The sequence below is a fragment of the Bos indicus genome, chromosome 17 (genome assembly GCF_029378745.1).
Source record: "Bos indicus isolate NIAB-ARS_2022 breed Sahiwal x Tharparkar chromosome 17, NIAB-ARS_B.indTharparkar_mat_pri_1.0, whole genome shotgun sequence".
NCBI lineage: Eukaryota > Metazoa > Chordata > Mammalia > Artiodactyla > Bovidae > Bos > Bos indicus.
Genome location: NC_091776.1, coordinates 55385567 through 55410381, shown reverse-complemented (window position 1 = coordinate 55410381; position 24815 = coordinate 55385567). Strand labels below are relative to the sequence as shown.

At 43.7% G+C, this 24815-nt stretch overlaps 2 protein-coding genes, 1 long non-coding RNA gene and 1 other non-coding gene across 4 annotated transcripts in view; 2 read left to right on the top strand and 2 right to left on the bottom strand.

The window, feature by feature from the left end:
* The window catches only part of LOC109571077 (acyl-CoA dehydrogenase family member 10-like), a 54705-nt gene extending 32470 nt beyond the window's left edge, over nucleotides 1–22235 (bottom strand). The window contains 5 exon segments of the mRNA XM_070770164.1: nucleotides 1075–1229; nucleotides 9667–9865; nucleotides 12201–12349; nucleotides 17444–17643; nucleotides 22098–22235. Of these exon segments, the coding sequence (XP_070626265.1) occupies nucleotides 1075–1229; nucleotides 9667–9865; nucleotides 12201–12349; nucleotides 17444–17630 (690 nt within the window). The 5' untranslated portion in view covers nucleotides 17631–17643; nucleotides 22098–22235.
* On the top strand, nucleotides 509–19412 carry LOC139176820 (uncharacterized). Its single transcript, XR_011561290.1, has 4 exons — nucleotides 509–680; nucleotides 8888–8959; nucleotides 12277–12370; nucleotides 18647–19412. It is a non-coding gene; the product is annotated as an uncharacterized lncRNA (long non-coding RNA).
* Nucleotides 13462–13534, bottom strand: TRNAG-CCC (transfer RNA glycine (anticodon CCC)). Its single transcript has one exon. It is a non-coding gene; the product is annotated as a tRNA-Gly (tRNA).
* An 89-nt stretch (nucleotides 22236–22324) lies between the features above and the next one.
* BRAP (BRCA1 associated protein) overlaps nucleotides 22325–24815 on the top strand; it is a 31570-nt gene continuing 29079 nt past the window's right edge. The window contains exons 1-2 of the mRNA XM_019977250.2: nucleotides 22325–22561; nucleotides 24350–24511. Coding sequence (XP_019832809.1) covers nucleotides 22480–22561; nucleotides 24350–24511 — 244 coding nt within the window. The 5' untranslated portion in view covers nucleotides 22325–22479. The remainder of the gene's footprint in view (nucleotides 22562–24349; nucleotides 24512–24815) is intronic.

Genomic DNA, 24815 nt, shown 5'->3' with positions numbered 1-24815 from the left:
TTCAAAGAGAATACTGAGCATGGATCCCCAGACAACCCTGACCTCTCCTCCTGCCTTTTCTCTATGAGGGTACTTTTTTAGAGAGAAATATTTTTTAATAGCCTGAGCAAAGACTTGGGAGCCAGAAAGTCAGCTGATGAGAAAGCCTCAGAATGAGTTTCCTCCTTCCATTTACTACCTAACCACGTTAATCTTTCTTATCTGCTGGGAAGAGTGACGGTTAAATGTCCATGATACTCCCTTTTGCCAGGAGGACAGAATATTGTACTGTAGTGTCCACTCTGTCCCTATGGACCAGTTAATAATGAAAACCCAAATGTAGAAAGCTGGATGGAGACCCCTTCTCACATGGTTTCTCCCGCTTCAAAGCACTGGGGTGGTCCGGGTGCTGGTAGCTTCTGGGTCCCCACCCGAAACAGCATCACCAGATCAGCCTGTCACCTGAACCATCTTAAGTCTGCCATTCACCTCCCTGTGTGACTTTTTCTTGACTGCCTTCTTAGTTTGTGTGTGTCTTACTTCTTATTGAAAATACAAGTGACTAATCACCTAAATTTCCTAATTAAAAGGTAAAAAGACTGTGGCAGCAAGGACAAAAACCACCAGAGGCAACTCTGACTCTTGAGTGTAAGACGACTGCACAGAAATGCTTACACTAGGACTCCCTGGTGGTACGATGGGTAAGAATCTGCCTGCCAATACAAGGGACACAGGTTCGATCCCTGGTCTGGGAGGATTCCACATGCCTTAGAGCAACTAAGCCGGTGCAGCACAGCTACTGAGCTTGTGTTCTAGAGCCGGGGAGCCACAAATACTGAGCCCACATGCTGTAGCTACCAAAGCCTGCGTGCCTAGAGCCCCCGCTCCACAACAGGATCAGAAGCCCCTGCATGGCAATGAAGATTAGCCCCTTCTCGCGGCAACTAGAGAAAGTTCACATACAGCAACAAGACTCAGCACAGCCAAAAATAAAATAAATAAATTTTTGTAAAAAGAAATACTTACGCAATTGTCTGAAGCATACTTACACTAGTGCCTGAAGCACAAAGGGGTTCAAAAAACAGTGACCATTACCTTAATGGTGTGAATACCAAGGCCGGCAGCTGCTTTTAGATTTGGTCCAAGATCATCAAGAAAGATGGACTCAGAAGGCTGCCAGCCGAGCTGCTCCAAGCACAGCTTATACATCCTGGGATCTGGCTTGCAGACACCTTCCAGGCAGGATTCTACTACCTGAGGGAGGGGCAGGAAGGAGAGATAAATGTCCCTAAAAGGGGTGTTCCCGTGTATACCCTGGTATGTTTTTTTGAAAAGAAGAGCAGAAAAAAAGACAGTGGAGGTTTGTTATAACAAATAAAGAGTGTCATGATATGAAATGATGTTGCTTTTTTAACTGGAGTGATTTGGAAATACTGGGATGCAACCTGAGGGAAGACTCAGAAAACCAAAGTTCTGGTTCAGACATGGTGAGTGACCTTGTACCAGCAGTGAGGCCATGAGGGACTGCAGGTTCATCGTCAGGAAACTGGAAACACTGATAGCCATCTTACCCATCCTAACGGTGGTTCAGACAGTAAAGCATCTGCCTACAATGCAGGAGACCCGGGTTCTATCCCTGGTTGGGAAGATCCCCTGCAGAAGGAAATGGCAACCCGCTCCAGTATTCTTGCCTGGAAAATCCCATGGACGGAGAAGCCTGGTTGTCTACTGTCCATGGGGTCGCAAAGAGTCGGACACAACTGAGTGACTTCACTTAAGTGACTTAAGACCCATCTTAACAGTAGCTGGGAAACTTAGTGAAACTGGAATGTGTTCCAAAACTAGGTATTGTGGCTGCACAGGACAAAAGAAAAGCGGCACATTTCAGATTTAGGGAAAGTATTTTATGGTTTTCTCAAAAAGAAAGCAGTGTTTACTGTTATAAAAGAAACAAGACTTTAATGTCCATATTTCAGAAGTGAAAAACAAACAGCTATATTCAACCTAGACAGATAAATTCCACAGAAGGGCTGACACCAAAGAGATCCTCAATGGCAGAAACATGGATCCTTTCTTTTTTAAAGAACTTTTTTAAAAAGACTTTTTTGATGTGGACCATTTGGGTCATGGTGGAGAGATCTGACAGAATGTGGTCCACTGGAGGAGGGAATGGCAAACCACTTCAGTATTCTTGCCCTGAGAACCCCATGAACAGTATGAAAAGGCAAAATGATAGGATACTGAAAGAGAAACTCCCCAGGTCAGTAGGTGCCCAATATGCTACTGGAGATCAGTGGAGAAATAACTCCAGAAAGAATGAAGGGATGGAGCCAAAGCAAAAACAATACCCAGCTGTGGATGTGACTGGTGATAGAAGCAAGGTGCAATGCTGTAAAGAGCAATATTGCATAGGAACCTGGAATGTCAGGTCCATGAATCAAGGCAAATTGGAAGTGGTCAAACAAGAGATGGCAAGAGTGAATGTCAACAATCTAGGAATCAGCAAACTGAAATAGACTGGAATGGGTGAATTTAACTCAGATGACCATTATATCTACTGCTGCGGGCAGGAATCCCTCAGAAGAAATGGAGTAGCCATCATGGTCAACAAAAGAGTCCGAAATGCAGTACTTGGATGCAATCTCAAAAACGACAGAATGATCTCTGTTCATTTCCAAGGCAAACCATTCAATATCATAGTAATCCAAGCCTATGCCCCAACCAGTAACGCTGAAGAAGCTGAAGTTGAACGGTTCTATGAAGACCTACAAGACCTTTTAGAACTAACACCCAAAAAAGATGTCCTTTTCATTATAGGGGACTGGAATGCAAAAGTAGGAAGTCAAGAAACACCTGGAGTAACAGGCAAATTTGGCCTTGGAATACGGAATGAAGCAGGGCAAAGACTAATAGAGTTTTGCCAAGAAAATGCACTGGTCATAACAAACACCCTCTTCCAACAACACAAGAGAAGACTCTATACATGGACATCACCAGATGGTCAACACCGAAATCAGACTGATTATATTCTTTGCAGCCAATGATGGAGAAGCTCTATACAGTGAGCAAAAACAAGACCAGGAGTTGACTGTGGCTCAGATCATGAACTCCTTATTGCCAAATTCAGACTGAAATTGAAGAAAGTAGGGAAAACCACTAGACCATTCAGGTATCACCTAAATCAAATCCCTTATGATTATACAGTGGAAGTGAGAAATAGATTTAAGGGCCTAGATCTGATAGATAGAGTGCCTGATGAACTATGGACAGGAGACAGGGATCAAGACCATCCCCATGGAAAAGAAATGCAAAAAAGCAAAATGGCTGTCTGGGGAGGCCTTACAAAGAGCTGTGAAAAGAAGAGAAGCGAAAAGCAAAGGAGAAAAGGAAAGATATAAGCATCTGAATGCAGAGTTCCAAAGAATAGCAAGGAGAGATAAGAAAGCCTTCCTCAGCAGTCAGTGCGAAGAAATAGAGGAAAACAACAGAATGGGAAAGACTCGAGATCTCTTCAAGAAAATCAGAGATACCAAAGGAACATTTCATGCAAAGATGGGCTCGATAAAGGACAGAAATGGTATGGACCTAACAGAAGCAGAAGATATTAAGAAGAGATGGCAAGAATACACAGAAGAACTGTACAAAAATGATCTTCACGACCCAGATAATCATGATGGTGTGATCACTGACCTAGAGCCAGACATCCTGGAATGTGAAGTCAAGTGCGCCTTAGAAAGCATCACTACAAACAAAGCTAGTGGAGGTGATGGAATTCCAGTTGAGCTATTCCAAATCCTGAAAGATGATGCTGTGAAAGTGCTGCACTCAATATCTCAGCAAATTTGGAAAACTCAGCAGTGGCCACAGGACTGGAAAAGGTCAGTTTTCATTCCAATCCCAAGAAAGGCAATGCCAAAGAATGCTCAAACTACCACACAATTGCACTCATCTCACACGCTAGTAAAGTAATGGTCAAAATTCTCCAAGCCAGGCTTCAGCAATACATGAACCGTGAACCTCCTGATGTTCAAGCTGGTTTTAGAAAAGGCAGAGGAACCAGAGGTCAAATTGCCAACATCCGCTGGATCATGGAAAAAGCAAGAGAGTTCCAGAAAAACATCTATTTCTGCTTTATTGACTATGCCAAAGCCTTTGACTGTGTGGATCACAATAAACTGTGGAAAATTCTGAAAGAGATGGGAATACCAGACCACCTGATCTGCCTCTTGAGAAATTTGTATGCAGGTCAGGAAGCAAGTTAGAACTGGACTTGGAAAAACAGACTGGTTTCAAATAGGAAAAGGAGTACGTCAAGGCTGTATATTGTTACCCTGTTTATTTAACTTATATGCAGAGTACATCATGAGAAACGCTGGACTGGAAGAAACACAAGCTGGAATCAAGATTGCCGGGAGAAATATCAATAACCTCAGATATGCTGATGATACCACCCTTATGGCAGAAAGTGAAGAGGAACTAAAAAGCCTCTTGATGAAAGTGAAAGTGGAGAGTGAAAAAGTTGGCTTGAAGCTCAACATTAAGAAAACAAGATCATGGCATCTGGTCCCATCACTTCATGGGAAATAGATGGGGAAACAGTGGAAACAGTGTCAGACTTTATTTTTGGGGGGCTCCAAAATCACTACAGATGGTGACTGCAGCCATGAAGTTAAAAGACGCTTACTTCTTGGAAGGAAAGTTATGACCAACCTAGATAGCATATTCAAAAGCAGAGACATTACTTTGCCCACAAAGGTTCAACTAGTCAAGGCTATGGTTTTTCCTGTGGTCATGTATGGATGTGAGAGCTGGACTGTGAAGAAGGCTGAGCGCCGAAAAATTGATGCTTTTGAACTGTGGTATTGGAGCAGACTCTTGAGAGTCCCTTGGACTGCAAGGAGATCCAACCAGTCCATTCTGAAGGAGATCAGCCCTGGGACTTCTTTGGAAGGAATGATGCTAAAGCTGAAACTCCAGTACTTTGGCCACCTCATGTGAAGAGTTGACTCATTGGAAAAGACTCTGATGCTGGGAGGGATTGGGGGCAAGAGGAGAAGGGGACTACAGAGGATGAGATGGCTGGATGGCATCACTGACTCGATGGACGTGAGTCTGAGTGAACTCCGGGAGTTGGTGATGGACAGGGAGGCCTGGCGTGCTGTGCTTCATGGGGTTGCAAAGAGTCAGACATGACTGAGCAACTGATCTGATCTGATTTTTTAAGTCTTCATTGAATTTGTTACAACATTGCTTCTATTTTATGTTCTGGTTTCTGGGCCAAGAGGCATGTTGGATCTTAGCTCCCTGACCAGGGATGGAAGTCACACCCCCTACACTGGAAGGCAAACTCTTAACCACTGGACTTCCAGGGAAGTCCCAACACAGTTCCTTTCCTGCAAAGAGCCTCCTCTATCCTGACAGCCTCGCCTCAAACTGTATCCAGTCCAGAACTGGTGAGCAGCAGCTGAGGGTTCAGGAGAACCCTGAAAAGCTGTCTCAGTGTCAGGCTACCTCTGGTCCAGCAACCCCGGGAAGTCCTCTGACATTGTCCCCAGGGCTTCATCTCCTGTAAGCAGGTCTAAAACAGCCATTGAGGCCTGTAACCAATACCCTCTGGGTCTGTTCTAAGAATTGAACTAAATCCCTCACTCACTCCAGAATTGACCCTTGCTCTCCAAGATCAAGGACGAACCTGAGGGCCCCTCCCTCTCCTCCAAATTCCCACTGTTCAAGGTTGGTGAACTGCTCTTTCAAGTAAATAAATGTCCTGAAAAAACTGGACCTCTCTACTTACCCTTCCCCAGCTCCTTATAATTTGAATGACAATTAAAAAAAAAAAAAAAAAGAGACTGCTCCTTCTAAAGAAAATGTCCACCATGGGCCGTGGAGAAGCCAAGTGTTTCTAATCAACAGACGACCTGGCAGGAAATGAGCACAGCTGTACCAGCTGAGAGAAGAGGAGAAAGGGTAGCAAACGCAGGGGCTCTGGGCCATGTCTGAGGAACAGACACCTCTTCCCATAGGTGATTACATGTGGGGAAGTGCAAAAAAACACTTGAGGTTTAAATTGGATGAGATCCCTGGCCTTCTCTTTGTTCTGTTTTGCAAGATGAAAAAGTTCTGGAGATGAGTTTCATCACAATGCGAACATACTTAACACTAATAGAACTCTACAGTTAAAAATTGGTAGGATGGTAAATCTTATGTTCTTTCACAATTAAAAAATGTTGAATTTTTAAAAATACTTATTTTTATTTATTTCTTTGGGTGCACCGGGTCTTAGCTGCGGCACCCAGGATCTTTTTTTTTTTTTCAGTTGTGGCATATGAACTCTTAGTTGTGGCAATGTGGAATCTGGTTCCATGACCAGAAATCCAACCCAGGCCCCCTGCATTGGGAGGGTGGAATCTTAGCCACTGGACCACGAGGGAAGTCCCCGTCAATTTTTTTAATTAAAAGAAAATGGGGGGGTGTGTGGAAATGGGGCTTCCCTGGTGGCTCAGTGGTATAGAATCCACTTGTTAATGCCAGAGACATAGGTTTGATCCCTGGTCTGGGACGATCCCATGTGCCCCAGGGAAACTAAGCCCTGTGCCACAGCCCCAGCACCCATGCTCCGCAACAAGAGAAGCCACCGCAACAAGAACCAGCAGCACCACCACCACCCGCTCCCCGTACCTCAAGTAGCACCCCCCGGCCCAGTCATAACTAGAGAAAAGCCCGCATGGCAACAAAGACCCAGCACAGCCAAAAATATATAAATAACATTATATTCTTTTAAAAAAGAAAGAAAATGGATGAAAACATTTTTGAATGTCATATACACCGCAGGTCAGGAAGCAACAGTTAGAACTGGACATGGAACAACAGACTGGTTCCAAATAGGAAAAGGAGTTCGTCAAGGCTGTATATTGTCACCCTGCTTATTTAACTTATATGCAGAGTACATCATGAGAAACGCTGGACTGTAAGAAACACAAGCTGGAATCAAGATTGCTGGGAGAAATATCAATAACCTCAGATATGCAGATGACACCACCCTTATGGCAGAAAGTGAAGAGGAACTAAAAAGCCTCTTCATGAAAGTGAAAGAGGAGAGTGAAAAAGTTGGCTTAAAGCTCAACATTCAGAAAACGAAGATCATGGCATCCGGTCCCATCACTTCATGGGAAATAGATGGGGAAACAGTGGAAACAGTGTCAGACTTTATTTTTGGGGGCTCCAAAATCACTACAGATGGTGACAGCAGCCATGAACTTAAAAGACGCTTACTCCTTGGAAGGAAAGTTATGACCAACCTAGATAGCATATTCAAAAGCAGAGACATTACTTTGCCAACAAAGGTTCAACTAGTCAAGGCTATGGTTTTTCCTGTGGTCATGTATGGATGTGAGAGCTGGACTGTGAAGAAGGCTGAGCGCCAAAGAATTGATGCTTTTGAACTGTGGTGTTGGAGAAGACTCTTGAGAGTCCCTTGGACTGCAAGGAGATCCAACCAGTCCATTCTGAAGGAGATCAGCCCTGGGATTTCTTTGGAAGGAATGATGCTAAAGCTGAAACTCCAATACTTTGGCCACCTCATGCGAAGAGTTGACTCATTGGAAAAGACTCTGATGCTGGGAGGGATTGGGGGCAAGAGGAGAAGGGGACTACAGAGGATGAGATGGCTGGATGGCATCACTGACTCGATGGACGTGAGTCTGAGTGAACTCCGGGAGTTGGTGATGGACAGGGAGGCCTGGCGTGCTGTGCTTCATGGGGTTGCAAAGAGTCAGACACGACTGAGCGACTGATCTGATCTGATCTGGTATTCCTATAACATTGAAGAGGTCAGGAACAGCCCCCAGTGATGACACAGATCGTAGGAGTGGTTACACTATCTTTACCCCCATCAAAAAAAATTTTTTTTCGTCTTATAGCTTTAGAGAACAAAAACATAAACCACGCTCTTGAGAAAAAGGATTTTCGACACTCTAGGTCTCTTGCAGACTAGGTTTCTTGCAGAACAAAATTATGAAAACTCATCAGAAAAGCTGCTGGAAAGCACATGCCAGGGAGTCTGTGAAGTCTGAGTTAAGTCCATTGTGTTAAAGAAGCTCACAAGTCCTTAAATAGTAGAAAGGCCCAGTGTGAGCCTGGCCAAGTTATTTATCCCCATAGGCGCACTGGAGGGGAGCAATCTCTGAAAATAATCAAAGTGTATTGAATACTTACCTGCCAGGCACTCTGTAAAGTGCTTTGCATGTATTATGCTGTGGGATCCACATAGCCACCCTAAACAAAACTGCTGTTTATGAACTACAGATGAAGAAACTACAGTTCAGGGAATCAAAGCTACTGCCCATAGAAAGCTGCAGAGACAGGGTTCAAATCTGGCTGAGGTCCCTGAGCCCCTAAAGGGAAGGGTGATTGTAGGAGGGTTGTGCTGTGGACAAGCCAGGAAACCAAGAATTCAAGTGGGTAAGGAGCCAGGCAGGGACGTACAGGGAGGAGACTGTATTTCAGCGGGCTGTGCACAAGGAGGAATGAGGAAGTGGGAGGTGAAAAAGAGTATTAGGTTGGGTGCTTAATCTCCCATATTTGTGCCTGTCATCCGACTAGATTTCATGTTCTAAAATAGCACTATCCAACAGAACTTTCTATAATCACGGAAATGCTATACTGCCCAGTCCGACATAGTAGCCACTAGCCACATGTGGCAACTGACCACCTAAAATGTGGCAAACATATATTCCAGAGGGCAGGGCTTATGTCAGTCACATTGAACACAGTAGCCCTTCACACCTAGCTAGTGCCCAACACACAGCCACTGCTGTGTAAGAATGTGTTTTCTGACTGAATGAAGTTTAAGCCAGTCATCTATCAATAATTCTTATTTGTACCAGAATAATCATATACTTCCTTTTAGGAAAATGGAGAGTCTTTCACAGAAGTAACCTCCTGGCACAGAAGACCATCTCCTGACTCACAGTCTTCTCAGGTACTTTGATAGTCTGGCCCTTTATGCACTGTCTCATATGGTGGGATGATTTACATTTGAGTTGCAATGAAATAGAATTCAGCCTCTCAGGGCCACTAGCCACATTTCAAGCATATAACAGTCATGTATGATAGTAGCAACCATACTAGACATTTCCTTTGCTGCAGTAAGTTTGTTTGCACAGCACTGGTCTAAGGATTAATGCCATAGAAATAGAGGGCAAGGGGGTTGGTCTTTGAAAAGGTCAAAGGGTAAGGGCTGATAAAGTGCATGTGTTATCTAATGACTAGGTTCAAGTCCAGAATGAAAGAGAATCTCTGAAGCTGAGGTTTCACCCAGTTATCAAAGCCCATAAATGACCTTGCTCACAGCTCAGTGATACTTTGCAAGTCCTCTTTCCCACCTATCTGTCTAATCCTAACTCAGTCAACTGTGTGAATAACCGTCCCATCCACTCAAGACCTACTGAGAGGCAGCGTTAATGCTACATCCTAAAGTAAAGACAGAGACTTGATTCAGATTGTTCTGGATCCCTGTCAGCTTCAGTTCAGTTCAGTTCAGTCACTCAGTCCTGTCTGACTCTTTGCGACCCCATGAATCGCAGCACGCCAGGCCTCCCTGTCCATCACAAACTCCCGGAGTTCACTCAGACTCACGTCCATCGAGTCAGTGATGCCATCCAGCCATCTCATCCTCTGCCTGTCAGCTTATCACATCAAATTGTTTCCAGTCCAGGGGCAAAAAGCTCTTCCCATTGGGAAGATAAAAATTATTGCTCAAGACTGCAATCTGAAGGCCTTTAGCCCGAATCTGAGTTATGGCCTCAGTCATCACTGGGAACTGCTTCGCCACTCGCTCACTGGTCAGCAGAGAGAAAAAGGAGTCCACGGGCATGGAGGTCTTTGACTAAGATTGGAGGTAGGGAGAGAAGAGCAGAGAAGGCAGTGGCACCCCATTCCAGTACTCTTGCCTGGAAAATCCCATGGATGGAGGAGCCTGGTAGGCTGCAGTCCATGAGATCGCTAAGAGTCGGACACGACTGAGTGACTTCACTTTCACTTTTCACTTTCATGCATTGGAGAAGGAAATGGCAACCCACTCCAGTATTCTTGCCTGGAGAATCCCAGGGACGGGGAAGCCTGCTGGGCTGCTGTCTATGGGGTCGCACAGGGTCAGACACGACTGAAGCGACTTAGCAGCAGCAGCAGCAGAGAAGAGAACCAGCCATCATTAAGAGTAAGAACAGCTTATCACCAACACAGAAAAATACGTATTTCAGGCTTCCTGCCACTAACCCAGGCCTCTGGCTTGCTGCCAAAAGGAATTCTCTTTCAGCCCTGGTGCAGAACTTTGCATATAAGGTTGTAAAACATGAGTCATTAGGGAATGGAGCTATTTACATCAACATTCCAGTTAAATGAGTTTTGTAAAATAAGTATTTATTTACTTATTTGGCTGCATCGAGTCTAGTTGTGCACTGTGGGCTTAATTGCCCTGCAGCATGTGGAATCTCTTCTGGGACCAGGGATCGAACCTGCATCCCATGTTGCTAGGCAGATTCCCTATTACTGGGCCATCAGGGAAGTCCCTAAATGAGTTCTTCATTTCACTCACTGACTGTCAATTTTTAAAAAGATTCAGAAGACTCTAAGAAGATACATTAAACTCTAAAAGTGAATTAAGCAGATGTAATTTAATTTTTATTTGATTCCTTTGGGGAATTCAGAAGACATTTGATGATTCTGCATTGCCTGAGCTTCACCATTATGCACTGAAGGTCAATTTCTGATCACTTTTTGTGTGTCCAAATTCTATCTGTTTGGGTTTTGAAAACTCTTACTTTATCATATTTCAAAATCTGCAGTGGTGAGTCTGCTATATTATACACACACACACACACATTTCACAACAGTTTCATGTTATTGTTAAGTTACTCTGCTGCTGCTAAGTCGCTTCAGTCGTGTCCAACTCTGTGCGACCCCATAGATGGCAGCCCACCAGGCTCCGCCGTGCCTGGGATTCTCTAGGCAAGAACACTGGAGTGGGTTGCCATTTCCTTCTCCAATGCATGAAAGTGAAAAGTGAAAGTGAAGTCGCTCAGTCGTGTCCGACTCTAGCGACCCCATGGACTGCAACCTATCAGGCTCCTCTGTCCATGGGATTTTCTAGGCAAAAGTACTGGAGTGGGGTGCCATTGCCTTCTCCTGTTAAGTTACTCAGTCATATCCAATTCTCTGTGACCCCATGGACTGCAGCATACCAGGATTTCCTGTCCTTTACTATCTCCCAGAGTTTGCTCAAACTCATGTCCATTGAGGCAGTGATGCCATCCAAGCATCTTAACCTCTGTCATCCCCTTCTTCTCCTGTCCTCATCTTTCCCAACAGCTTTATTGAAATACAATTCACATATCACACAGCTGACCCACTTAACTGTAAAATTCAGTGCTTCTTAATATATTCATAAAGTTATACAACCATCACCACAGTCAGTTTTAGAACATTTTTATCACCCTAAAAAGAAACCCATATCCATTAGCAGTCACTACCCATTTGGCGCCTCCACCACCCCAATACTCCTAGACCAAGAGAATAACAACTCTATTTTCTGTTTCTAAAGATTTACCCGTTCTGGATACTTCATATAAGTAGAACTGTATATTATGTGGTCTTTTTGTATTGGCTTCGTTCTATCACTTAGCATAAGGTTTTCTATGTATATTTATATATTTAAATACAAGCTTATTTAAATATTTAAATTATAAAAACACATAACATCTAATTTAGTATTTTAAGCCCTCTGAGTGACATTAAGTACATTCATTGTTGTGCAATCAAACCCACCATCCATCCATAGAACTTGACTATATTTTAAATTATATTTTAGCAGGGTTATTGTGAAGATATGTGAGTTAATATAAATAAAGAGCTTAGAACAATGCATAGTCCAGAGAAAGGCTCAATGTTATCACTGCGTTAAACAAGCTTTCTGATCAAAGCCATTATGTAACAATTCCAGGGTCATATAAACAATAGCTTATGGAGGGGCAGGGTATATAATATTTTTATTTTTCATTCATGCAGTTAAAATTGAGTACCTAGGGGTGGAAGAAATAGCTTAAAATCTTATAAGGGGTTATCAGGTTTTCTCTTCTTTGTTTTTAGTTTAACCAATTTAATGGACGAGTGTTGCACCCACTATTGTAGACAAAAAGAATATGGAAAATATGTTTATCACTCACAATTTCAGGGCAAAGTCTCCCAAATTCTTGTAAGAAATCTTCTGTTGTTATCTCTGCTCTCATAAATTTCATCCAGGGCCCATTTTCGCCACCTGAGATCAAGGCCTTCACTATAGTTCCAGAAGGGATATGATTCTGTACCTCCCACTCTACCAAAAGTGAAACACATGGTAAGTGAAACGATATATGGACAAACAGCTGAAGTTTGGGGAACAGGGTAATTACCATACAGGTTCTGTGGCATCACTGTGGTGCCAGGTGGGTTCTACTGGGAATTCAGAGAAATTCAGGAAATGGAAAATCTCAGCCTTAGAGCTCCCAGGGAACAGCAGTAATAATTTGTGTGACTGAGGGGACACTGCTGCCAAGCATCAGTCCATGCCACCAGCTTGAGACGATGCTGGACACTACATTATGAATTTTCTTCCCTGGTCTCTTATTAGCTGGTTCATATGTATTAGGTCACTCACATGATCCTGGCACATGGTTAGGAAGTACATGAGGGAATAAACCAGATTTTGACAGCACTCCAAAACAAGCCCTTCATTTTGTAGGCTGTAGTAATCCTTCAGGGCAGTGTAGCCGGTACACTGAAACATTCACTTGGGGGTGTTGTTTTATAGAATAAAGAAGAAAATTTTGGTCCACAGAGAGCTAAGGCAGTGGGTGGTGGATCAGTATTGTTTCTACTGTGAGCATTTGTATAGGAATTGCTTTTTTTTTTAACAAAGATGTTTCTTTCTACAATACAGCTGCTATGAGGCAAAAATATATATAGCATTCATAATGATATCTAAGACCTAGTATACTTTATACATTTTCTTTCAATAAAGCAGTGCCTTGCATTGAAAATATTTCAGACAATATAGAAAGGTTTAAAAAAGAAAGTAAAATGACAAAGTAATCCCATTCTTCAGAAATCACCAATGTGACCAACTCAGAATGTCTTTTGAGAACAGCAAAACTTATAAAACTCAATCCAAATAATAATACCTCTTTAATTTTAGAACTAAAGTTAGAGCAATTTTTAGGATCTTAAGAGTTGACAAGCATGCAAGCAAAGGGGCACTCTCCTATGCTGTTGATGGTGGTGTAAATAAGCACAACCTCTATGGAGTGCAACATTTTATTTTACTTTTAAATATTTATTTATTCATTTGGCTATGCCAGGTCTTAATTGTGGCACACAGGATCTTCATTGTGGCAGGCAAGATCTTTAATTTTAACAGGCCAACTCTTAGTTGTGGTATATGGGATCTAGTTCCCTGACCAGGGATCGAACCTGGGTCCCCTGCATTGGGAGCACAGAGTCTTAGCCACCAGACCACCAGGGAAGTCCCGAATACAATATTTTAAATGTACATTTACATTTGATGTGATAATTCTGCTTTCAGGAATTTCTGCCACAGATGTATTTATAAAAGTAAGCAAAAATTATGTACATGGCTATTGGGCAGAACTGCTCATAACAAAAACTAGAAACTTACATGTATGTTAATAAAGGGCTGGTTAAATCAACCATGGTACACGCATATAATGGAATACCATGTAAATGTTGAAATGTATAAACTAGGCCAAAGGTCAGAAAATTATGGCCTGGGGGCCAAATCTGTCTCCCATCTGTTTTTTTGTAAATAAAGTTTTATTGGAACACAACCACACCTACTTGTTTACCACTGTCCAGGGCTGTTTCTGGCTTTAACACTAGAGCTGAATAGTTGTGATAGAGCCATTATGGCCCTGAAAGTCTATCTAGTCCTTGACAGAAAGAGTTTGCTAATCCCTGAACTAGACTTATGCCTACTGATGTGGAAAAGTTGCAAAGATATTATACTGAGTCAAAAAAAAAGAAAATGTAGCGAACGGTTTGTACAGTATGATTCAGTTTTGGTATGCACGTTTTCCACACACACACACAAACACACACACACCCATTCTCAAATACATAGATGAAATTTTTTGAAATATAAACAATAAACTTTTCACAGTGATAATGAATGAAGTCTGGAACTGATTGAAAAGTAGTGGAGGAGCAAGCAGGAAATTTATCTTCATAGTTTATATACTTTTAGAACTGACTATTCAATAAATGAGACTGTCATAATGAGTTTCTATAAGGAAAAAATTTAATTAAATCTCTTTTTCATACCACCACAAAAATTCCCAACAGATTAAATACCCAAATCAGAAAAAACTCCAAAACAATACAGAACATCTTTATTTGAATATATTTTTCTTAGCCAAGACTCATAAAACTCAAGACATAGAAAAAAACAGATGATTTTCTTGATATCAAAAATGAAAACTCTTGTACAGCAAAAACATTATCATAAAATAAAAGAGAAGCCCCAGAACAGAGAAATATTTGTATGTGATATGACAAAAGTTTATTATTGCAAATCAACAATAAAAATGAGCAATTCACAGAAAGGGAAAAATGACCAATTAATATACAAAAAAAGCATTCAACCTGAATATTAAAATAACATACAGAGGGGAAAAAACATACAGAGATAGCCTTTTATCCATCACACTGAGAAAAATTAAGCAGTCTGATCATATGACACTCCCTGAATGCTATGCTAAAATGTTTGGGCTGTACTCTTATTTAATTTTTTGTGTACACTGATTTTATAGTAAACTAATAGCTGAAATCAGGGCCTTGCAAACTTTGTGAGAAGGGCCACAGATGGACACTATGTAAATGAATGAACATGGCTGTGTTCCAACACAACTTCATTTTTATGGATACTGAAATTAGAATTTTGTATAATTTCCACATGCCACAGAATAATATTCTTGCTTTGACATTTTTAATTATTTCAAAACATAAAAACCATTCTTGGCTGATGAACTATACAAAACCATACAACAGACCAGATTTGGTCCACAGGCTATAGCTGACTGACTGACCTCTGGCTTAAATGTAAAAAAAAGTATGCCATTAGAGGTGATCTGAATTCTAGTACTTGCTGCTCCAGTGACCCTTGATATGGGTCATTTTGTTTTATCTGGGATGGCAGTTTTTAAAAATTTATTTGTTTATTATTGACTGCATCGTGTCTTACTTGCGGCAGGTGGATCTCTGTTGCAGCACTTGGGGTTAGTTGCCCTGAGGCATGTGGGGTCTTAGCTCCCCGACTGAGATCAAACCCAAATCTCCTGCATTGTAAGGCAGATTATTAACTACCACTGACCACCAGGAAAGTCCCATAGGCCTTTTTAATGAATAAATAACATTAGGAGTTCCAGTCAAGAAAAACAACAAGGAGAAAGTAGAAGGCATTATTATTTCCTTCTTTATCCATCCAACAAACCTTTACTGAATGAACACCTGAACCAGCTCTGAGCTGACACTGGAAAAGTGAAGTTAACACATCCCAGACCCATGGTCCCCAATTCTAACTGCTCCACAGAGGAGATAGGAACACATCCCATAGCCAGCTAAAACACCCCTTGGTGTTAAGCTGAACTGGAAAGCTGCTATCCAGGGACATTCTGCCAGGGAAGGAGGTCAGAGGAGTCTTGACAGAAGAGAAGTCAATAATAACAACCATCATCTGATTTACTGAGGGCTCAAAGATTTTAGGCACCATGCTGAACACCATACCATTTAACTAGTCATTAAAGTATAGGTCGGATTTGAGCACACAGAGGATGCAAGGAAGGGTAGCTGCCAGCAGGTGGAACAGAACTTGCAAAGGTGCAGGGGTGCAGATGTGTTTAAAGAACATCAAATGGTTGAAATGTGGGCACATGTGGGAAGTTGTGTGGTACAAGGGTATGTGGGCTAATTGTAAGAGGCCCCTAATGCCAGACAAAAGCTTCCCAACTTAATCTAAGAGAAAGAGTGCAGGCACTCAAGGATTTGAAGCAGGAGAGTGAAGGGGTAAGATGTGTGTATGTGTGGGGTTATTTTGGCATCATGTGAGATCTTGGTTCCCTGACCAGGGATCAAACTCTCACCCCCTGCAGTGAAAGCATGGAGTCCTAACCTCTGGACACCGAGAGAAGTCCCGGATGCATGTTTTAGAAAACTAATTCTGGGGGCTGTGTGGAGGGTGGTGCAAAAAAGCCAAAGGACCAGAGTCATAGAGAGGACGCAGGTAGCTGATATGATTTCAAAGGTAGAACAAGTCGGGGATTTAAACCTGGGCAGAGGCCATGGGAGTGAAGAGAAGCAAGTAGCTTCTCAAGATATTCTGGAGAAAGTCAAGAAAACTCTTGCCCAGTGATCTTTATGTTTCCAAGCAGGAAGGATTGGGGTAGGGGAGTACAATGACTCAGGGAGTGTGGAACAGGCCTGGAGTAAATGCAAGAAGAATAAGAGTGGAGGAAAAGAAAAGCTTAGGGCTCAGCTTAGAGCTGAAGCAATTAGAAGGAAACAAAAAAGGCTCACCTCAGCAGTTTGTATACCCAGGTAATTTTTTGACCAAGGTCACAGAAAAACTGAACTTAGGTTGACTTAGCATGGAGAACTGCCTAATCAGCCAGCAGTACAGGTCAAAAAGAAAGGTCCATCTCCATTCCTGCTGGCTGTAATGATAATGTGACAGCAAGAGATGAAGCAGCCAGCAGAGACCATAAGGTAAGACTGGAAATGAACAATACCCATAGCAGAATGACACTATAGAAAGAGCCCACAGCTCTGATATCATATAGCAACATACTAGCCCAGACCACATACCTAGCTTTCATATACAAAATAAATCAACTTCTGCCTTCTTCAGTCACTGTTCTGTTAGGAAGGACAGATAAAGAAATGATCAGAACCTATAGGTTTGATTTTATAGTAATAAAAGCAGGTGTAGAGGGAGGTTGGTGGAAGAGGAAAGACTGCAATCAAAGCAGGGAGGGGAGATTACAGCATTCAGAAGCAGTTCTCAGGGAAAGGTAATTAAATTCTACCCATAACAATGACAGTTCGTCATTTACTGAGAATTTCGGATGAGCCAAGCACTCATTCTGCTAATCAAGTGCTTTCTATGAATGATCTCACTTAATGCTCCCCAAACCCCAAAGAAGTATGTACTATCATTAGCATTAATCTAATGATGAGGAAACTGACTCAGAGAAGTGAAACCACTTGCCCAAGATCCTCAGCAGCACTACTGTTGCTTGGAATTTGATTCAAGAGCAAGAATAGCACCCACTGAGGCACACTGTCATCTCCCCTCACCACCTCCTTTCCCCCACCCCCACACACCCCAGTCTCTAAAGGTGAAGGAGAATGAAGAGCTCACCTGCAGCCACTCTCCCTGGAGAAGGAAGCAGAACTCCGCCCATGTCAAAAATCACTGCTCTGTAGGGGCCGCCTCCAGAATGTGTCCATCTCCAGGCTCCCGGGTGCCTGCCCTGGACGTGTTTCAGGAAGGCCGCCCTCCAAGCCCGCTGGAGCTGGGAGGACTGCAGAAGCTGCCTTAGGCACATGTTGGGGCCAAGGCTGTGAAGCAGAAACAGGACATGATTAGCCTTCACTGCCTCCAAGCAGACCTCCGTCCTGGCACTCAGGCATGTCTATTCTGACTTCCAACCAGCATTTCAGACACAACCAGAGCTGAACTCACTGTCTCTGCCCTCCATGACAACTCCTTTCCTAGGGTCCTTGGCCCAGCAAAGGGCTCCACCATTTCCCCAGCAACCCAAGCTAGACAGTTAGACTCACCCCAGTCCCCTAGTCACACACCTCCATTCTGGTGCTTGGTGCGACCAGTCTTTCCTCTGGAAGATTTCGATCTACCTCTCCACTCACTGTGTGATCTCACCCACAGACCTTTGCAGCAGCCTCCTAAGTGGTCCCCTTGCCTCTTCATTCAAAATTGCAAATTTGATCATGTCCTACCCCCATTTAAAATCTCCAGTGATTCCCCATCGTCCTCACAATAAACTCTCAGCTCCTCAAGCTGCCTGAAAAGGCCGAGAACTTCTTCTCCCCTTTGGGCAGCAGCTCTCCTTTGTACTTCACCTTAGCCTGGGTGATCTCGACACTCACTTCCATGTGAGGCTGTTGCCCTGGCCTGAATGCTCCCTTCCATCCATTACCTGGATAACTGCCCATTGTCCCTCAGGTTGTAGTTTGCCTGTCACTTCCTTCATGAAACCTCTTCTGGCCCTGAGAAGAGGTAGATGAGCAGTCTCTCCTGTACTTTCTCAGGGTGCCCTGTACTCACCTCCTCCTAGCACTCACAATGCCACCACACTATCATCCCTCCTACAGAGCAGGGCGATGACCTCCTGATCTTCACTGCCTCTTTTCTAAACTTACTTTCAACAAGTTCAGGGGAAAGAAAAACATACATATAACAGGTACATGTATACATAGATATACAAACATTTTCACATGAATAGACATAAATGTGGCAAAATGTTAATAATTAGTCTCAGTGAAGAGCGTGTGATGAAAGGTATATGAGAGATCATTGTACTATTCTTTCAATTTTTTTTAGGTCTGAAATAAAAACCTGGGAAAAAGAACAACAACAAAAAATTCTACTTGCAGTCAGTTCCACTTGAAAATCTTGGTTTCTCATGTGATGTCTATGGTTAAAAAACTAAGAAGCTAGTTAGAGCAAAACAGGTTGGTAAGACAGCCTGCATGTTCATGGGAGTCACCTCAGTGCCACCATAAGGACTAAATAAAGTATGAAGAATCTAAAGAAAGAACTCTTAGGAAGTAAAAGTTCAAGATGATATAACGTGTTTCTTACGTAGTTGGAAATTTGCTGGATTGGGGCACGAATGCTGAAATGAAAAGGTAGATTGATTTGCATTTTGGGTTTTACTTATGTTCTGTGCCAAGGCCAAAGTCAATGACGGAAGGAGAAATTTATTTATAGGTTCCAAAAGTGTTAACAAGTTCTGTATGAGGGCTTAACAGAGATGAAAAGGGCTGACTTTCATACTGAAGGGGTGACTTTTATTCTCATTGAAGACACTGTCCTCCTTACACTCCAGCTAATGGATGAGTGGGCTCCCACAACTAGCTGCTTCTTCCTTCCAACTAGAGATGATGGGCTGTTCTTACTTCCCAGTGCTCTCTTCAGAGCAGGAAAAGGTTGTGATTTCTCATACCATACATCCTGGTAACTCCGTGGTACCTGCCCACTGACTGGAACGCCTCTGCCTGGTTTGTGTGTGTTAATTGCTCAGTTGTGTCCAACTCTTTGTGACCCAATGGACTGTAGCCTGCCAGGCTTCTCTGTCCATGGAATTCTCCAGGCAAGAATACTAGAGTGGGTTGCCATTCTCTTCTCCAGAAGAACTTCCCAACCCAGGGATCAAACCCTGGTCTCCTGCATCACAAGCAGATTCACCATTTGAGCTACAGGGAAGTCTGCTTTATTTGCTAGTAAATTTCCACTCATTTTTACATCACAGCATCAGCTTTATCTCCTCTAGAGAGGCTAGTCTTTCTTTTTCTTGGGAGACTCTGATACTATTTTTTTTTTTCCACTTTCACTGCTTCTTATCCATACCTTCACTAGACAACTTACCCCATCATAGTTCTTTTGACTCTATCTACTCCTCTAAATGTAAACTTGTTAAGGAAAGGCCTTATTTTATTTTCATGTCTATCCATCCCCTAGGACCTGGCATAATATCTAGACACGTTGCAGGTGCTCAGTAAAAACATGAGTTGGAGGAGTTCCCTTGGCTTCCCTAGCGGCTCAGACAGTAAAGAATCTGCCTGCAATGCAGGAGACCTGCAGATCCCTGGGTTGGGGAGATCCCTTAGAGAAGGGAATGGCTACCCACTCCAGTATTCTTGCCTGGAGAATCCCATGGTCAGTGGAGCCTGGTGGGCTACAATCCATAGGGTTGCAAAGAGTCAGACACAACTGAACCAACAACACTTTCTTTCACTTCCTGGGCACCTAATAGGATTTCCGGCTTTCACTGCTGTGGCACTGGTTCAGTCCCTGGTCAAGGAACAGAGATCCTGCAAGGTGTGTGGCAAGGCCAAAAATCAGAATAGAAATATGAGTTGGAAGGATGAATAAACTGGATGAATCAGAAAACAGGGGAACACAGGTGGCAGGCATAGTATTTGGCAGCTACAGAGTACTGTAACAAGCCCATTTTGCCCATCTCTAGTGAGTAGTTCTCTGGAACTGGCATCTTCCTTCTCCACCATAAACAATATTCATCTTCTCTCTCTCTGCCTCTCAGTATGTGTAATGTAGATGTGCTACCTAAATTATACTTTCATAAATATGCACACAGTGTGAAAAAGTGAAAGTGTTGTTGCTCAGTTGTGTCTGACTCTTTGCAACCCCATGGACCAGGCTCCTAAGTCCATGGGATTCTCCAGGAAAGAATATTAGAGTGGGTTGTCATTCCCTTCTCCAAGGAATCTTCCCAACCCAGGGATTGAACCCATGCCTCCCGCATTGCAGGCAGATTCTTTACCATCTGAGCCACTAGAGAAGGCCAGTTGTTGCATATTAAAGAGGTGGTTTAGTAGAGATTGAGTGTTGGCTCTGGAATCAGATTCCCTGCATTCAAAGTCTAGCTCTGCCGCTTACTTACTTGTGAGATCCTGAGCAAGTGACTCTCTCTGAGCCTCAGGTTCCTCCTCCATAAAATGGGAAAAATTATAGTATCTCTCTCATGAAGTTATTCTTACTACTACATAGAGATAAAGTATGTATTAATAAAGCACTCAAGTTATTACCTGGCACACCATTAAATGTTATCTGCTACTGTAATATACTATAAAAAAAAAGTTCACATGAGATCTCATATATTATATACATATAGTGGGATGCATATGACATATACAGTTCCACAAAAATCAGCAACTGCCACTGCGGGGAATTTTGGCCCCAAGGGGACATCTGGGAATGTCTGGAGACATTTTGGTGCTCACCAGTTGGAGGTGCTACTGATACCTAGTAGGTCAGGCCAGGGATGGTGCTAACTATTCCATTAAATGTAGGACATACACACAACCCAAAGGCTTAGTGAGTCCAATAATGTTAACAGTGCAGAGGTTGAGAAATCATGATATAAAGTGTACACTGAAACTAATTCATAGTGTGCAGTCATAATGTATAAACATCAGGTGGTCATGATATGGATTTGTAGTCCACACACCTACATATGTCCAGGACACAGTGTGTCCTATGACACACTTACATGTCATGATAACATATACCGATTAGCATCCTGTCACATATATGCTATATATGTATTGATTGTGGCCCTCCATGTTCACGTGCCCAAGGCAAGTCTGTTGTTCAGCGGCTAAGTCCTTTCGGACTCCTTGCTACGCCATGGACTGCAGGATACCAGGTTTCCCTGTCCTTCACTATCTCATAGTTTGCTCAAACTCATGTCCGCTAGGTCGGTGATGCATCCAACCCTCTCATCCTCTGTCGCCCCCTTCTCCTCCTGTCCTCAATCTCAAGTCTGGGATATTGAAAAGAATGCGGACTCTCAGAAAAATTAATGTAAACAGAGTCACAGCCTCTACTTGCTTCATCCTCATAGCTGTATAAGGATATCACACAATTTTATGAAAAACCTCGCTCAAGGTCACACAACTAGGGACAAGATCAAATCCATAAGAACGGGAGTTGGGTGTTCATCTTATTCACCAATGTATCCCCACCACCCCAACAGTCCCTACTCCCTATTGGCCCTCAGAGAAAGAAACGGATTCATCTCTATGCCTCAGAGCACCGATCTGTAAAGCGTGGCTGACCCAAAGCAACCCTGCCTACAGTTGGAGCGAGAGATCAAACAGGACAAAAAGAAGCCAGAGCTCTCTGCAGGGTGCGGGTGGCTCGGACAATTGGGAGACCTCGCGGAGTCAGAGACCCCTCGCCGTCAGATGAGCTGGGCTAAGAACGAGGTCTCTCAGGTAGGCTAACTCAGGTCTGGACGCAAACCCACCGGTCCGCCTAATGAAAGCCCAGCTCCCGAGATTGCCGTGACGTGCCTCCTCCACGATTTCTTCCAGATTCCGTACGCAGGGTTCAGGCTCACCTTAGCGAAAACACCAGTCACGTGGCTACCGCCACACCCAATCAAAGAGCGCGCAGGCCCGCGCATGCGTAACCTCACAGGACAACGACGGCGGCCGGGAGGCGGAAGTGGAGGTTGTTGTGGCTCAAAGGGTTGCTCGCGGAGGTGCTGCTGCTGCTGCTGCTGCTGAGGCGGTGGCGGCGGCGCTGAGGCGGTGGCGGCGCTGCCCGCCCCGGGCCTCTCTACCTCTAGGCTCGCCTCCCAGCCTCGCCTGAGCCCGCCGGGGCCTTCACCGGCCAGCGGCTGCCCTATGAGTGTGTCACTAGTTGTCATCCGCCTGGAGCTCGCAGAACACTCGCCGGTCCCCGCCGGCTTCGGCTTCAGCGCTGCCGGTGAGTCCGCGGCCTCGCCGCCTCCCCCGTGGCCCGCGCCTGGGCCCCGGGGCGCGTCCTTTCAGAGTCTGAGTCCGGGCAAGGGCCTCCGCTTCAGGAGGAAGCCGAGAAGTGGTTGGGATCCCTCTCCCCCCACCATCCTTGGGCAGTCTCTTCCCAGGTGTCACCTGTGGGAAGTCTTTGCCGGTCCCTCCTTCCTGGTGCCTTCCCACTGGGACTTTGTTTATATTTGGCGCGTCGCACTCTCCAACCTGGGTGAGAGCCTAGTTGTGCGAATTGATTTTCTCTAGGCTGCCGTCTCTGGGGTCGCACAGACTCGGACACGACTGAAGCGACTTAGCAGCGGCAGCAGCAGCAGCAGCAGGCTTTGTGAAGGCAGACAGGGAATCCCCAGCACGCTGACGGCTTCTGGTTTAATTAAATTCTTCCTCTTTGAAAAACCATCCATTTGGGCGCCCTGTGGCAGTAGTTATAACTGAAAATATGTACAGTTCCTATATCCAAGCACTGTACTAAACACCTCGTGTGCACACTTTTCTATATCTTCATACAACCCAATTAGTTTTATGGGTGGATGAGGCTTTTACAAACTGGAACTGAAGCCGTGGGATTAAGTGCCTTACCCAGGATCATCTATCCGTGGCAAAACTGGAATTCTACCTCAGAGAGCTGGACTTGAGAGTCTGAGCTCTTCATTTCCAGTCACACAGCCTCCTCCTGGGAAATGCAGGTATGGCTCTGTTCCTTGAAGAGCCAGCAACGCATCATTCAAGGAATACTTTATGAATGCTTACTCTCTGTTGAGCTTTAGTTTTGTGCGGAAAGAGACATGGTCCCTGCTTTAAGGGTACCAGCAATTCACTTCAGTTCATGGAGATAGATTAGGTAAATAATTACAGGATAAATGTAGGATACAGCTGTGACAAATGTACAGTAAGGGAAGGTAGAAAGCTGGAAAGGAGTTTGGAAAGCTATCATGAGAGGATGTGTTTGGTTTGGGGAAGAGGCCTGGGGCTGGTAGGGATGGTCTTGTGGGAAACTTCCCTGAGTGTGTGAATTTTTGAGCTGCAAACTAAAGACTGAATATAATTAAATAGGCTACTGAGTTCTGAAAGTCGAATTAATTGACATAAGCGACATATACATTTTTACATGGGTCAGTCATTGAGTCATTAATTTATTCAACATATCTTTAAAGAGCTTCCAGTGTGTGCCAGGCACTGTGATGTAAGTACTGAAGATACAGTGATGGGCAAAACAGGCTTGATCTCTCTTCACATAAAGCTTATATTAAGGATATTTCTATCAAATCTCCAAATTTATTTTTCATTTTTGTGTGTTTTAGTGATTTAAGAAAATGATCACAGTTTTTCAGGACAAGGTGGGATTAGGCTAACCCAGGTTGTTAAGAAGACTAACCCTAAAAGTTTTGTTGATTAGTGGACTTGATGCCCTAATTTGGGGTCCAACACAGTTTCACGTACAAGTGTTACTAAAATGTTGGTTCATCTGAGCAGGATCACTATCAAAGCTTTTATCTCCTTCATTTGCTTTAAAATGCACGATTTCCACTAGGACCACTATGCATTTCTGAGTTTATTGCCCTGGGCATTAACTGACTGTCAGTACTGCAGAGCCCCAGAGATGAGTGAGAAGGACCCTGCAAAAGGCATCTTATAGTCTTGGGGGAAGGCAGCAGAGAGAAAAAGGAAACCTGTGGATGGATACATTGAGAGTGGAAAGAGGCTTGTTTTATTATCAGATATTAATTATTCATGTATTCTTTAGTCGGGGAAATGTCTGATGAGGAGATCCAAAAGAAGACACTAGCTTCAGCTGTAGCCTGTTTAGAAGGGAAGTCACCAGGGGAGAAAGCAGCAATCATACATCAGCATCTTGGTCGTCGAGAAATGACAGATGTGATCATTGAGACCATGAAGGCCAACCCAGGTATGCTTTCCAGAACCCTAGGCTATCTTCTGTTAAGGTAAACCCATGGTTGCTTGTGTTGGAGTGGTGTTCAGTGAGCCTGTGATTAAGACCTCTAGCATACTTTAGCTTTTACTGCCTATGTTCCTTACATGAAACTGTCAGGGTGGATTTCAGTTTCTCTAAATATTTCTTCTAAATTACTTGTAACAAGGTAGGTTGACAACTCTCCTTAGTGAGGAGAGCTACTTAGCATGTAGGTCTGTGGCGATTCATGTTGAATCCAGATAAGCACGTTGTGACTCCCCCTGCTCTGCCAGCTCAC